This window comes from Orcinus orca, chromosome 5, assembly GCF_937001465.1.
Source record: "Orcinus orca chromosome 5, mOrcOrc1.1, whole genome shotgun sequence".
Lineage (NCBI taxonomy): Eukaryota > Metazoa > Chordata > Mammalia > Artiodactyla > Delphinidae > Orcinus > Orcinus orca.
Window position 1 is genome coordinate 34,500,444 of NC_064563.1, and position 16,128 is coordinate 34,516,571.

The 16,128-nt window shown below is 38.0% G+C and overlaps 1 protein-coding gene across 4 annotated transcripts in view; it reads left to right on the forward strand.

Moving 5' to 3' along the window:
- Positions 1 to 16,128, forward strand: part of RYK (receptor like tyrosine kinase) — a 100,220-nt gene that overhangs the window by 82,671 nt on the left and 1,421 nt on the right. For 3 of the 4 annotated variants that reach the window (XM_004278928.3, XM_033404064.2, XM_049710537.1), the window contains one exon: positions 15,592 to 15,728. In XM_004278928.3, the coding sequence (XP_004278976.1) occupies positions 15,592 to 15,728 (137 nt within the window). Of the gene's footprint in view, positions 1 to 12,209; positions 12,234 to 12,268; positions 12,371 to 15,591; positions 15,729 to 16,128 lie in introns of those variants that run through there. The other variant, XR_004476407.2, reaches the window with a different exon arrangement.

Genomic DNA, 16,128 nt, shown 5'->3' on the forward strand with positions numbered 1-16,128 from the left:
GCAATGAAGAGTAGCCCCCACTCACCACAACTAGAGAAAGCCCGCGAGCAGCAGCAAAGACCCAATGCACTCAAAAATAAAAATAAATTAAAACAACAACAACAAAAAGGAATCTAGAAAATCCTCAAATATTTAGAAACTAAATAATACACATTCAAGTAACCCATGTGTCAAGGAAGTAATCAAAAGGGAAATTATAAAGTACTTAGAATTGAATGAAAGTAAAGACACATTTCAAAATTTGGGGGATGCTGCTCAAGGGCGACATGTATACTATTAAACATCAATATTAGAAAAGAAGAAAAGTCTCAAATTAGTGACCTTAGTTTTCACCTTAACAAACTAGAAGAAGAGCAGTTTAACTCCCAAGTAAGTAGGTGAAAGGAAATAATAAAGATTAGATGGAAGTCAGTGAAATATGAAACAGAAAAACAATGGAGAAAAATCAAGTGAAACCAGTGCTTAACTCTGAGAATATCATTAATGATGAATCTTTTGCCAGACTAATCAGGAAAAAAAGAAGTTGCAAATTAACGATATAATGAATGAGAGAGGTGATATCATTAAAGATTCTCACAGGTATTAATAGAGAATATTATGAACTTTTTACCAATAAATTTAGACACAGGTGAAATGGACAAATTTTTTGGAAGATAAGAATTTTCAAAGCTCACTCAAGGAGTAGATAATCTGAATAGCCATATAAAAATTGAATTTTTGTGTTTTTTTGGCCTTGCTGCGTGGCTTGTGGGAACTTATTTCCCCAACCAGGGATTAAAGCCAGGCCCTCAGCAGTGAGAGTGTGGAGTCCTAACCATTGGACTGCCAGGTAATTCCCCCAAAATTTAATATTTAGTTAAAAACCTGCCCCAAAAGAAAATTTTAGGTCTAGATTAAACTCTAGGGCACTGCCGAATGCCTTCAAACATTTAAGGAAGAAATAATAAAAATTCTATACAGTTTCAGAAAGTTGAGGAGAGAATACTTTCTAACTCATTCTGTGAAGTCAACATTACCTTGAAACTGATCTACAGATCATTATCACTCATGATCACAGATGCAAAAATTAAACAGAAGTTTAGAACCCATGAATATATTTAAAAATAATATTATGACCACATAGGCTTTATCCCAAGAATACAAGCTTTTTCAGTCATTTGAAAAGTCAAGCAGTGCAGTTTACTGTATTACATATTAAAAAATAAAAACCATATGATCATCTCAGTAGATGCAGAAAAAGTATTAGAAAAAAATCCAAAATTCATTTCTAGTAAAAATTCCTAGCAGTCTGATAAAGGGCATCTACAAAAACAAAAACAAAACCCTATAGCTGTTATCATACTTAATGCTAAAAGGCTGAATTCTTTTTACCTAATAACAGTAACAAGACAAGGGCACCCACTCTCATCAGTATTGTTCTCAAGGTTCTAGCCAGTGCACTAAGGCAAGAAAAGGAAATAAAAGGTAAGAAAATATTGCATAGGAAAAAGTAACTCTTTATTTGTGGGCAACTTGATCGTCTATGAAGAAAATCCAATGTGATATACAAAATAGCTACTAGAACTAATAAATGAGTTTAGAAAGATTACAGGATATAAGATCAATGTACAAAAGTAAGTTGTATTTCTACATACTAATAAAAATCAGAAATTAAAAGTTTTTTAAAAACATAAAAGCATCATAAAATATGAAATTCTTAGGAATAAATATGACAAAAATTGTGAAAGACCTATATGATGAAAACGCTATGAAACACTGTTGAGAGAAATTAAAGTCCTACATAAGTGGAGTGGTGTACCTTGTTTGTTGGCCAGAAAACTCAATATTGAGATGTTAGTTCTCTCCAAGTTGACCTATAGATTCAACACATTTCCGAAGAAAATCTTTGCAGGCTTTTAATTTTTATTTTTATTTTTTTGTAGAAGTTGACAGATTGATAAAATTGATATGGAAAGGCAAAGAACCATAGCCAAAACAGCTTTGAAAAAAGAAAGTTATGGGTCTGATTTCAAATTACAGTAATCAAGATAGTTGTGGTATTGGGATTAAGGTAGATAGGTAGATCAGTGGAACAGAATAGAGTATGTAAAATTTGACCCACATATGTATGGACAACTAATTTGCAACAAAAGTGCAAAGGCAAGTCAATGGAGAAAGGATTCTCTTTTAAACAAATGGTCCTGGAGCAACTGGATATCCAGCTACAAAACAAATGAACTTCAATTTATACCTTGCTCCATGTACAAAAATTAACTCAAAATAAGTCACAGACCTAAGTGCATGACCTAAAACTATAAAACTTCTGGAAGACAATAATAGAAGAAAATCTTTGGAGCTTTGCCATAAGCAAAGATTTCTTAGACAAGACACCAACTCAAGATCTGTAAAAGAACAAATTAGACTTTATCAAAATTTGAAGCTTGTACTTTTTGAAATAGTGTTAAGAGAATGAGAAGACAAGTCACACTCAGAGGATATATTTGCAAGTCATATATCTGGTAAAGGACATATTTGCAGAATATATAAAGAACTCTAAAAATTCAGTACAGGTATTCCCCACTTTTCAAAAGTTTGCCTTATGCCACTTCGCTTTTACAAAAGACGTATGTTAGTACCTGTTTTCACAAACCAAGAGAAATCGAAAGAAGATTTTTGGTTTTACAAAAAAAAAGGTGAAAAGCAAAAACAGCATTCAAGTGTTTGTTTTGTAGCAGCCATTATAGAGGCATCTTGCACCCCAGGCAGTGAGAGTGGCCCCACCAAGCTCCTTCCCCAGACACTACACTCAGCATCTCAGTATCAAGCCACCATGGCTTTGAACTGTGCTTGTGAGCATCTGTGATTTATCTCGATTTATATTGTGCATGTGTTAGTAAGATGTGTTCTAAAGTAATTGCTGCCTCACTTTATGGCATTTCTGTTTACAAAAGGTTTCATAGGAATGCTCTACTTTCAGATAGCAGGGTAAATAAAAAAGCTGTAATAAAAAAGCAACCCAATATAAAAATGGGCAAAATATTTCAACAGACACTTCACCAGTGAAGATATATAAATGGAAAATAAGCACATGAAAATATGATTAACATCATTAATCATTAGGAAAACGCAAACTAAAACCACAACAAAATACCATTCCCCACCCATTACTATGGCTAAAATTGAAGACTGAAGTCTTTGCAAGGATATGGAAGAACGGTAGCTCTCTTATACCGCTGATGGTAATGTAATATGGTACATACACTTTGGAAAACAGTTTTGCAGTTTGTTTTTTTTTTAAGTATGAGATATTTTATCCTTAATAAATTTTTTTAAATTTATTTATTTTTGGCTGCGTTGGGTCTTAGTTGTGGCACGCAGGATCTTCATTGTGGCCCATGGGCTTCTCTCTAGTTATGGCACGAGGGCTCTTCACTGCAGCACGTGGGCTCTGAAGTTGTGGTGTGTGGGCTGTCTAGTTGAGGCCTGTGGGCTCAGCAGTTGGGGCATGTGGGCTTATTTCCCCCATGGCCTGTGTTCCCTGACCAGGAATTGAACCTGCATCCCCTGCATTGGAAAGCAGATTCCTAACCACTGGACCACCAGGGACAATTCCCAGTGTGGCAGTTTCTTAAAACGTTAAACATGTACATACCATATCCAGTCATTTTGCTCCTAGGTAAATGAAAGCATATGTCCTTACCAATACTTGGGCATAGATGTTCATAGCAGCCTTATTTTTAGTAGCTAAACCTGGAAATAATTCAATGTCCATCAACAGGTAAGTGGGTAAACTGCTGTATTCATACAATGAACTACTGTTCAGCAGTGAAAAGGGATGAACTGTCAATATATCATGGATGAATCTCAGAATCGTTATTCTGAGTGAAAGAAGCTAGACAAAATGTACAGTTTTAATAATTCCATTTATGTGAAATTCTAGAAAATGCAAACTAATGTTAGTGGCAGAGAGCAGATTAATGGTTATTTGGAGATAGTGGGGACTGGGAGGAAGGGATTAGAGCTGTAAGAATCTTTGGGAAGTGATGGATATGTGATATGTTCATTATCTTGATTGTGGCAGTTGTTTCAGAGGTGTGTACATATGTGAGAATATATCAAATCGAACAGTTTATTGTATGTTGGCCATACTACAATAAAAATACATAAAAACTGTCTTCTGTCTTTGCTGTCTGACCACCACTGCTAACACATCTAAGACTAGTTCCTAAGTTTGCAGGATCTTAGGACCCAGCTAGGACTCTTAAAAATATTGAGTTCCAGGCCTCAGAATTACTAGGATGGGGCTAAGGAATCTGTAATTTTAACAAACACTCCAGGTGATTTTTCTTATTACTCAAGCTTGGAAAGCACTTGTCCCACATTAAGTTAATTCCACTTTGGTCATCTGAACCTATTTCCATATATGAGAAAGGGATGTTAGGTTTCCAGTGTTAACAGAAAGGCCTAGCCATAAAACACTTGATTATGCTTTTGCTATGGTCAGATGAGATCATTTAGAATTGAACAAAATTTTTTTTCATCATATGTAATATATTGAGGTCAGCCTGAAGTAACAGAATGGAAATCTCTGAATAGTCCCAACATTAGTGAATATTACATCAAAGAGTAAAAAAGAATTATTATATACTTTTTTTTTCTCTTTCCCTTTTTTTATTTCTTTTTTTTAACATCTTTATTGAGGTATAATTGCTTTACAATAGAGTGTTAGTTTCTGCTTTATAACAAAGTGAATCAGTTATACATATACATATGTTCCCATATGTCTTCCCTCTTGCGTCTCCCTCCCTCCCACCCTCCCTATCCCACCCCTCCAGGCTGTCACAAAGCACCGAGCCAATATCCCTGTGCCATGCGGCTGCTTCCCACTAGCTATCTACCTTACTACGTTTGTTAGTGTGTATATGTCCATGACTCACTCTCGCCCTGTCACAGCTCACCCTTCCCCCTCCCCATAACCTCAAGTCCGTTCTCCAGTAGGTCTGCGTCTTTATTCCTGTCTTACCCCTAGGTTCTTCATGACATTTTTTTTTCCTTAAATTCCATATATATGTGTTAGCATACGGTATTTGTCTTTTTCTTTCTGACTTACTTCACTCTGTATGACAGACTCTAGGTCTATCCACCTCATTACAAATAGCTCAATTTCGTTTCTTTTTATGGCTGAGTAATATTCCATTGTATATATGTACCACATCTTCTTTATCCATTCATCCAATGATGGGCACTTAGGTAGTTTCCATCTCCGGGCTATTGTAAATAGAGCTGCAATGAACATTTTGGTACGTGACTCTTTTTGAATTTTGGTTTTCTCAGGGTATATGCCCAGTAGTGGGATTGCTGGGTCATATGGTAGTTCTATTTGTAGTTTTTTAAGGAACCTCCATACTGTTCTCCATAGTGGCTGAACCAATTCACATTCCCACCAGCAGTGCAAGAGTGTTCCCTTTTCTCCACACCCTCTCCAACATTTATTGTTTCTAGATTTTTTGATCATGGACATTCTGACAGGTGTGAGATGATATCTTATTGTAGTTTTGATTTGCATTTCTCTAATGGTTAATGATGTTGAGCATTCTTTCATGTGTTTGTTGGCAGTCTGTATATCTTCTTTGGAGAAATGTCTATTTAGGTCTTCTGCCCATTTTTGGATTGGGTTGTTTGTTTTTTTGTTATTGAGCTGCATGAGCTGCTTGTAAATTTTGGAGATTTAATCCTTTGTCGGTTGCTTCATTTGCAAATATTTTCTCCCATTCTGAGGGTTGTCTTTTGGTCTTGTTTATGGTACCTTTGCTGTGCAAAAGCTTTGAAGTTTCATTAGGTCCCATTTGTTTATTTTTGTTTTTATTTCCATTACTCTAGGAGGTGGGTCAGAAAGGATCTTTCTGTGATTTATGTCATAGAGTGTTCTGCCTATGTTTTCCTCTAAGAGTTTGATAGTTTCTGGCCTTACATTTAGGTCTTTAATCCATTTTGAGCTTATTTTTGTGTATGGTGTTAGGGAGTGATCTAATCTCATACTTTTACATGTACCTGTTCAGTTTTCCCAGCACCACTTATTGAAGAGGCTGTCCTTTCTCCACTGTACATTCCTGCCACCTTTATCAAAGATAAGGTGTCCATATGTGCGTGGGTTTATCTCTGGGCTTTGTATCCTGTTCCATTGATCTATCTTTCTGTTTTTGTGCCAGTACCATACTGTCTTGATTACTGTAGCTTTGTAGTATAGTCTGAAGTCAGGGAGCCTGATTCCTCCAGCTCCTTTTTTCGTTCTCAAGATTGCTTTGGCTATTCGGGGTCTTTTGTGTTTCCATACAAATTGCGAAATTTTTTGTTCTAGTTCTGTGAAAAATGCCAGTGGTAGTTTGATAGGGATTGCATTGAATCTATAGATTGCTTTGGGTAGTAGAGTCATTTTCACAATGTTGATTCTTCCTATCCAAGAACATGGTATATCTCTCCATCTATTTGTATCATCTTTAATTTCTTTCATCAGTGTCTTATAATTTTCTGCATACAGGTCTTTTGTCTCCTTAGGTAGGTTTATTCCTAGATATTTTATTATTTTGGTTGCAATGGTAAATGGGAGTGTTTTCTTGATTTCACTTTCAGATTTTTCATCATTAGTATATAGGAATGCCAGAGATTTCTGTGCATTAATTTTGTATCCTGCTACTTTACCAAATTCATTGATTAGCTCTAGTAGTTTTCTGGTAGCATCTTTAGGATTCTCTATGTATAGTATCATGTCATCTGCAAACAGTGACAGCTTTACTTCTTCTTTTCCAATTTGGATTCCTTTTATTTCCTTTTCTTCTCTGATTGCTGTGGCTAAAACTTCCAAAACTATGTTGAATAAGAGTGGTGAGAGTGGGCAACCTTGTCTTGTTCCTGATCTTAGTGGAAATGCTTTCAGTTTTTCACCATTGAGGATGATGTTTGCTGTGGGCTTGTCCTATATGGCCTTTATTATGTTGAGGAAAGTTCCCTCTATGCCTACTTTCTGCAGGGTTTTTATCATAAATGGGTGTTGAATTTTGTCAAAAGCTTTCTCTGCATCTATTGAGATGATCATATGGTTTTTCTCCTTCAATTTGTTAATATGGTTTATCACATTGATAGATTTGCGTATATTGAAGAATCCTTGCATTCCTGGAGTAAACCCCACTTGATCATGGTGTATGATCCTTTTAATGTGCTGCTGGATTCTGTTTGCTAGTATTTTGTTGAGGATTTTTGCATCTATGTTCATCAGTGATATTGGCCTGTAGTTTTCTTTCTTTGTGCCATCCTTGTCTGGTTTTGGTATCAAGGTGATGGTGGCCTCGTAGAAGGAATTTGGGAGTGTTCCTCCCTCTGCTATATTTTGGAAGAGTTTGAGAAGGATAGGTGTTAGCTCTTCTCTAAATGTTTGATAGAATTCGCCTGTGAAGCCATCTGGTCCTGGGCTTTTGTTTGTTGGAAAATTTTTAATCACAGTTTCAATTTCAGTGCTTGTGATTGGTCTGTTCATATTTTCTATTTCTTCCTGCTTCAGTCTTGGCAGGTTGTGCATTTCTAAGAATTTGTCCATTTCTTCCAGATTGTCCATTTTATTGGCATAGAGTTGCTTGTAGTAATCTCTCATGATCTTTTGTATTTCTGCAGTGTCAGTTGTTACTTCTCCTTTTTCATTTCTAATTCTATTGATTTGAGTCTTCTCTCTTTTTTTCTTGATGAGTCTGGCTAGTGGTTTATCTATTTTGTTTATCTTCTCTAAGAACCAGCTTTTAGTTTTATTGATCTTTGCTATTGTTTCCTTCATTTCTTTTTCATTTATTTCTGATCTGATTTTTATGATTTCTTTCCTTCTGCTAACTTTGGGGTTTTTTGTTCTTTCTTTCTCTAATTGCTTGAGGTGCAAGGTTAGGTTGTTTATTCGAGATGTTTCCTGCTTCTTAAGGTGGACTTGTATTGCTATAAACTTCCCCCTTAGAACTGCTTTTGCTGCATCCCATAGGTTTTGGGTCATTGTGTCTCCATTGTCATTTGTTTCTAGGTATTTTTTTATTTCCTCTTTGATTTCTTCAGTGATCACTTCATTATTAAGTAGTGTTGTTTAGCCTCCATGTATTTGTATTTTTTACAGATATTTTCCTGTAATTGATATCTAGTCTCATGGGGTTGTGGTCAGAAAAGATACTTGATACAATTTCAATTTTCTTAAATTTACCAAGGCTTGATTTGTGACCCAAGATATGATCTATCCTGGAGAATGTTCCATGAGCACTTGAGAAAAATGTGTATTCTGTTGTTTTTGGATGGAGTGTCCTATAAATATCAATTAAGTCCATCTTTTTTAATGTATCATTTAAAGCTTGTGTTTCCTTATTTATTTTCATTTTGGATGATCTGTCCATGGGTGAAAGTGGGGTGTTTAAGTCCCCTACTATGAATGTGTTACTGTCGATTTCCCCTTTTATGGCTGTTAGTATTTGCCTTATGTATTGAGGTGCTCCTATGTTGGGTGCATAAATATTTACAGTTGTTATATCTTCTTCTTGGATCGATCCCTTGATCATTATGTAGTGTCCTTCTTTGTCTCTTTTAATAGTCCTTATTTTAAAGTCTATTTTGTCTGATATGAAAATTGCTACTCCAGCTTTCTTTTGGTTCCCATTTGCATGGAATATCTTTTTCCATCCCCTTACTTTCAGTCTGTATATGTCTCTAGGTCTGAAGTGGGTCTCTTGTAGACAGCATATATAAGGGTCTTGTTTTTGCATCCATTCAGCCAATCTGTGTCTTTTGGTGGGAGCATTTAGTCCATTTGCATTTAAGGTAATTATCGATATGTATGTTCCTATTCCCATTTTCTGAATTGTTTTGGGTTCGTTATTATAGTTCTTTTCCTTCTCTCGTGTTTCTTGTCTAGAGAAGTTCCTTTAGCATTTGTTGTAAAGCTGGTTTGGTGGTGCTGAACTCTCTCAGCTTTTGCTTGTCTGTAAAGGTTTTAACTTCTCCATCAAATCTGAATGAGATCCTTGCTGGGTAGAGTAGTCTTGGCTGCAGGTTTTTCTCCTTCATGACTTTCACTATGTCCTGTTACTCCCTTCTGGATTGTAGGGTTTCTGCTGAGAGATCAGCTGTTAACCTTATGGGGATTCCCTTGTGTGTTATTTGTTGTTTTTCCCTTGCTGCTTTTAATATGTTTTCTTTGTATTTAATTTTTGACAGTTTGATTAATATGTGTCTTGGCGTATTTCTCCTTGTATTTATCTTGTATGGGACTCTCTGTGCTTCCTGGACTTGATTAACTATTTCCTTTCCCATATTAGGGAAGTTTTGAACTATAATCTCTTCAAATATTTTCTCAGTCCCTTTCTTTTTCTCTTCTTCTTCTGGAACCCCTATAATTCGAATGTTGGTGCGTTTAATGTTGTCCCAGAGGTCTCTGAGACTGTCCTCAGTTCTTTTCATTCTTTTTTCTTTATTCTGCTCTGCAGTAGTTATTTCCACTATTTTATCTTCCAGGTCACTTATCCGTTCTTCTGCCTCAGTTATTCTGCTATTGATCCCATCTAGAGTACTTTTAATTTCATTTATTGTGTTGTTCATCGTTGCTTGTTTCATTTTTATTTCTTCTAGGTCCTTGTTAACTGATTCTTGCATTTTGTGCATTCTATTTCCAAGATTTCGGATCATCCTTACCATCATTATTCTGAATTGTTTTTCAGGTAGACTGGCTATTTCCTCTTCATTTGTTAGGTCTGGCGCATTTTTATCTTGCTCCTTCATCTGCTGTGTGTTTTTCTGTCTTCTCATTTTGCTTATCTTACTGTGTTTGGGGTCTCCTTTTTGCAGACTGCAGGTTCGTAGTTCCCGCTGTTTTTGATGTCTGTCTCCAGTGGCTAAGGTTGGTTCAGTGTGTTGTGTAGGCTTCCTGGTGTAGGGGACGAGTGCCTGTGTTGTGGTGGATGAGGCTGGATCGTGTCTCTGTAGTGGGCAGGTTCACGTCTGGTGGTGTGTTTTGGGGTGTCTGTGGCCTTATTATGATTTTAGGCAGCCTCTCTGCTAATGGGTGGGGTTGTGTTCCTGTTTTGCTAGTTGTTTGGCATAGGTTGTCCAGCACTGTGGCTTGCTGGTCGTTGAGTGAAGCTGGGTGCTGGTGTTAAGATGGAGGTCTCTGGGAGATTTTCGCCGTTTGATATTATGTGGAGCTGGGAGGTCTCTTGTTGACCAGTGTCCTGAAGTTGGCTCTCCTACCTCAGAGGCAGAGCCCTGACTCCTGGCTGGAGCACCAAGAGACTTTCATCCACATGGCTTTCTGTAGCTTGGACTTTTCCTGGGCTCAATCCAAGGTACTAGCGGGGCTATGTTCCTTTCTGGAGAGTCTAGGGGAGAGACCTTTTAGGGTTGGTGGAGTTCTCACCTCACATCACTCTGATCTATATACTTTTTAAAAAATAAATAAATTTTTCATTCATTTATTTTTGGCTGCGTTGAGTCTTTCATTGCCGTGCACGGGCTTTCTGTAGTTGTGGCGAGTGGGGGGCTACTCTTGGTTGTGGTGTGCGGGCTTCTCATTGTGGTGGCTTCTCTTGCTGCAGAGCAGGGGGGCTCTAGGTGCACAGGCTCAGTAGTTGTGGCATGCAGGCTCTAGAGCACAGGCTCAGTAGTTGTACACAGGCTTAGCTGCTCCGCAGCATGTGGGATCTCCCCAGACCAGGGATCGAACTCGTGTCCCCTGCATTGGCAGGTGGATTCTTAACCACTGCGCCACCAGGGTAGTCCCGAGTATTATATACTTTTTGACAAGTCACATCTGTATATGTTGTTAGTGAAGAAAAAATTTTGTATCCTATATATTAAGAAGCTGTAAAATAACACAAGTTGGGAGAAGAGAAATAAGATGAATAGAAGAACACTGTTATTCTCTACATGTTCTTTAAATGGATGTAGCAAGAGCCTTTTATAAAAGTTTTATAAAACTCTGGAAAAAACAGGCTGACCTTCTCATTGCCCCCTTTCCAAAGACGTCAAACAAGAGGAAATTATAGAATAAGTCTGTCTAAATTTTAAATGGTTCAATTATCAGAAGACTTTAGAGAGCAAGTTTTCCACAAATTATCCTTGTGCTGTTTGGTCTTGATTTTTTTTAGAGGGTTGGTGAGCCAACATGTAATTAATCACTTTTTTTGGTTGTTGGCTTGTAAGGAAATGAAACTGGAACTTTCCCTTTGGGTTTATTGTTCTTTTTTTGGTGTTTCTTAGTGCTGCAATATGTAACATAAGAAACTTAGATGGGTGCTTAGTGGTAATGTGGATACAACAATGTGAAAGAAGTATTTTTTTTAAGTCATCTTATATATTTTGTACTGTTATGGTCCCTGTGTACACTCCAGGTCTCAGATACCACCAGCATTACTATGAAAGTCTTACAGTCAGAAGTTGTTAGAACATCCCTTGTCAGTGGATGGGGTTACTCATCAAGTGGCAGTATCCACTTCTTACCAGTTCTTATTGTTTCTTCCTCCAAAATCTAGTTTGGATTGATTATTCCTTCCCCGAGAAGCTGCTACCGCAATCAGTGAATAAGAACAGACCCATCTTATCTTGTAAATAAGGGGTAGGAACACCCTTCCAACTAGCTTCACTTCTTTGGGCTCTGTTCCATCTGTGTAGTGAACTACCTTCCCTGTGGCAATTGGACACTATTTTATTTATTTATTTTAAAAAATTTTTAATTTAATTAATTTATTTTTTTGGTGCTTTATAAATAAATAAAGATTTTATTTATTCTTCGTTGCTGCACGCGGGCTTTCTCTAGTTGTGGCCAGCGGGGCTACTCTTTATTGAGGTGCGCGGCCTCCTCATTGCAGTGTCTGCTCTTGTTGCGGAGAATGGGCTCTAGGCAGGCGGGCTTCAGTAGTTGTGGCTCGCAGGCTCTAGAGCGCAGGCTCAGTAGTTGTGGCGCACAGGCTTAGTTGCTCTGCGTCATGTGGGATCTTCCTGGACCAGGGCTCGAACCCGTGTCCCCTGCATTGGCAGGCGGATTCTTAACCTCTGCACCACCAGGGAAGCCCTGAACACTATTTTAAAAATTAAGCATTACAATGACTAATTACTGTCATTATTAAAAGTTCATTTAAAGTTTAAAGACAAACACCTGTATGTCAGCAGGCACCTTCCTTTAACTTTTATTAATTTGAAATCGTTTTTCCATTTTTAAGCAGAACAGAAGATTCCCCTTAAACCAATAGGTTTAGGGAAATTCCTGTAGACTCTGTCTCTATGAAGATTTTAAAAATATACATCCGTCTGCATCTGAGCCCTGTCTCTTCCCTCCTCCCAAAGCACAGACCTCAAGGATGGCCGTTGTTCTACCTTAATGGTAACAATTAATAAAAAAGATATTAAGTTCCAAAAAGCTAAACGCTTTGGTTTTGGTATTTAGGATAATGCTGGCCTAAAAATGAGTCGAGAAGTGTTCCATCCTCCCCTGTTTTCTGAAAGAGTTTGTGTAGGATTGTACTGTGGTTTGAATTGTGTTCCCCCAAAAGATAGGTTGAAGTTCTAACCCCTATACCTCAGAATGTGACCTTTGGAAACAGGGTCATTAGAGATATAATGTTAAGATGAAGTCATAATTAAGGTAGACCGTAATCCAGTATGACTGATATCATTATAAGAAGAGACACTGGCATGCAAGGGGAGAATGTTGTGTGAAAACAGAGGCAGAGATTGAAGTACTACAGCTGCAAACCAAGGAACACCAAGGATTGCTGGCAAAGCACCAGAAGGTAGGATTAGGCAAGGAAGGATTCTCCCCTGTGGGTTTCAGAGTGAGTGTAGCCCTGCCAACACCCTGATTTTGGACTTCTAGCCTCCAGAGCTGTGAGGCAAATTCTGTTGTTTAAACAGTCACCTAGTTTGTGGTACTTTGTTATGGCAGCCCTAGGAAACTAACATTGTATTAGGAAACTAATATTGTATTTTTTTCTTTCAAGTTTGATAGAATTCATCCAGTGAAATTGGATGCAGAGTTTTCTTTGTGGGAAGATTTTAAATTTTGAATTCAATTTCTCTAAGAAATATTGGGCTGTATAGATTTTCTGTTTGTTCTTGTATCTATTTTGGTAACATATATATCAAGGAATTTGTTCATTTCGTCTAAGTTATTGAATTTATTGGCATAAAGTTGAGTTGCTTATAATATTTTTTGATGTCTGTAGGATCTGTAATTATGTTTCCTCTTTTCTTCCTCGTATTGGTTATTTGTGTCTTTTTATTTTCTTTCATCAGTCTGGCTTAGGGTTTCTCAACTGGGGGCAGTTTTGCACCCTCCCTCCTGGGGGTGTGGGGCATTTGGCAATATCTGGAGACATTTTCAGTTATTACAACTTGGGGCATCCAGTAGGTGGAGGCCAGGGATGCTGCTGAACTAAACGTCCTGCCAAGCACAAGACAGCCTCTCACAGCAGAGACTCATCCAGTCCACAGTGTCACTAGTGCTGAAGTTGGGAAACCTGTTCTAGGGCTTACAGTGTACGCCTTCTACTTTCGAATATTATGCCACTTCATGTTTAATATAAGCAGCTTCCAATACAGTATTTCCACTCATCCCCTTCCATCCTTTATGCTATTATGGGCATACATTTTACTTCCATTTATATTATAAACCCCACAGTGCATGGGATTTTGCTTTAAACAGTCTATTAAGGAAATTTTTTTTAAATTAATTAATTTATATTTTATTTTTGGCTGTGTTGGGTCTTTGTTTCTGTGTGAGGGCTTTCTCCAGTTGCGGTGAGCGGGGGCCACTCTTCATCGCGGTGCGCGGGCCTCTCACTATCGTGGCCTCTCTTGTTGCGGAGCACAGGCTCCGGACGCGCAGGCTCAGTACTTGTGGCTCACGGGCCTAGTTGTTCTGCGGCATGTGGGATCTTCCCAGACCAGGGCTCGAACCCGCGTCCCCTGCATTGGCAGGCAGATTCTCAACCACTGCGCCACCAGGGAAGCCCTAAGGAAATTTTTAAATGAGGAAAAAATACCTAGTTGTTGTTCATATATTTTTAGCACTCTTCATTTTTTGTATAGATCCAAATTCCCATTGGTGTTTTTTCTTTCCACATGAAGAACTGCTCTAACGTGTCTTGAAGTGTATGTCTGCCAGTGACATAGTCTCTCAGCTTTTGTTTGAAAAACTGTATTTTGTCTTCATTTTTCAAGTACATTTTGGCTTAGTATAGAATTCTCCATTGACAGTTTTAAAAAATATTCTAAGATATCATTCCACTGTTTCCTTATTTGCCTAGATTATAATAAGAAATAAAACTATTGTTCACAAATATAAGGCTTTAAAAAATCTGTATACTTTAGAATAGTATTTCATTATTATTGAACAAAATAACTTAAAATTTGATGCACTGTGCTTAGATTTTATAAACAGACCTGTTGTGTTTTTTTCCTCTTTTTCCCTTTCCTTTTTCCCCCCTTCACTTATAAAAAGTGTTTTTTGGGGCAGGTTATTTCTCTGTTTCCTCATCTGTAAAATTGGGCTACCAGTGATTCTCATAGGTTCGTTGTGAAAGTTAAAAGAGAAAAAGAAAGAAAAATGAAAACAAAATGTCTACAACTTGAAGGTATTCATAAACATGATAGCATGGTACACAGGTATCTTCCTCCTCATCCACCTTCAGCTCTCCTGACCTCAAGGCCCACGCGTGGCAGCAGATCAGTGGGAGCCCCCAGTCTGAGTCTTGTCCTGCCTCATGGCAGCAGCTTTGTGGAGACATATTCCTGCCGTCCACACACTGTCCAGAAGCCACAGGCAAACTGAGGAGCCCTGGCTGGACCATGACTGAGCACTGTTGCCACTGCTTATGATTTCTGCTCCTACCAATAGTTTACATGTTGATTTTAAATAAATCTCATATTTTACCCAAGCAAGGTTGGAAGATATTCTTCCAGTATACTTTCATCTGTTAATTTAAATTATCTGAACATAGTAAAAATCCATGACATTATATTTTACATGATTTGCATTTTCCACTTTTCAGCTCTGCTGACTAGCTATGGTATTTAACACATTTACATATTAGGAAAATTTTAGACATAATTAACAGTTTTGGGTGGTGGGGCTTGTAATCAACAGTAAAAATAATTCTTTCCCATGGCTCTAATTACCTTAGAATATACAATAATGATATTCACATTAAAGAATGCATTCATTAAAATGTTCCTTTCTGTCCAACAAGAGAATCTAACTGGGTATGGTAGACTTCTTTTTATAAATAACATTTTGCTTTCATTAAGAGTTAATAGATCTGCTGGGACTTCCCTGGTGGTCCAGTGGTTAGGACTCCACGCTTCCAATGCAGGGGGTGCAGGTTCGATCCCTGGTCAGGGAACTAAGATCCCACATGCCACGCCTAAGATCCCACATGCCACACACACAAAAAAAGTTGATCAATCTGCTATTTTTGGTCCCTACCTGGCCACAGGCAGCAGCACTCTGACAGCTGTTTTAAATATCCCCTCCTGGCCACAGGCAGCAGCACTCTGACAGCTGTTTTAAATATCCCCTCACGGTGTTGCCGTTCTTCTTCTCAGTGGGCCTTTGGAGTGACGCTGTGGGAGCTCATGACTCTGGGCCAAACACCCTATGTGGACATCGACCCGTTTGAGATGGCCGCGTACCTGAAAGACGGTTACCGAATAGCCCAGCCGATCAACTGTCCTGATGAACTGTAAGTTTTTTCTGAGCTTGAAGACATGGATTTCACTCCATTTATGACGTTTGGATAAAAGAAAAAGAACAGGTGTCCATACGTGTACAGAGACTTCCCTTTTGAGAATAATGCCTCTTTGGACTTGAATTATACTCCTGTAGAGAAACTACAAAGTCAGCCAGACTCATTCATTCTTTTTAAAGCATTTGACATTAGGACTTTTTGCATCTCATATTTGTAGTGATTAATCTAATCCAAGAGACTTATGTACATAGTGAGAAAACACTGAACACTGTCAGTTTTCCTGTGTAGAGTGAGGACCTGCACAGGAGCCTTAAGCCTTTCTTAAGGATGAGCCTTTAGGACATCCTTAGTTATAAAGAGCCTTTCTCATTGCTGTTGTGCCTTGCCAGCTGGT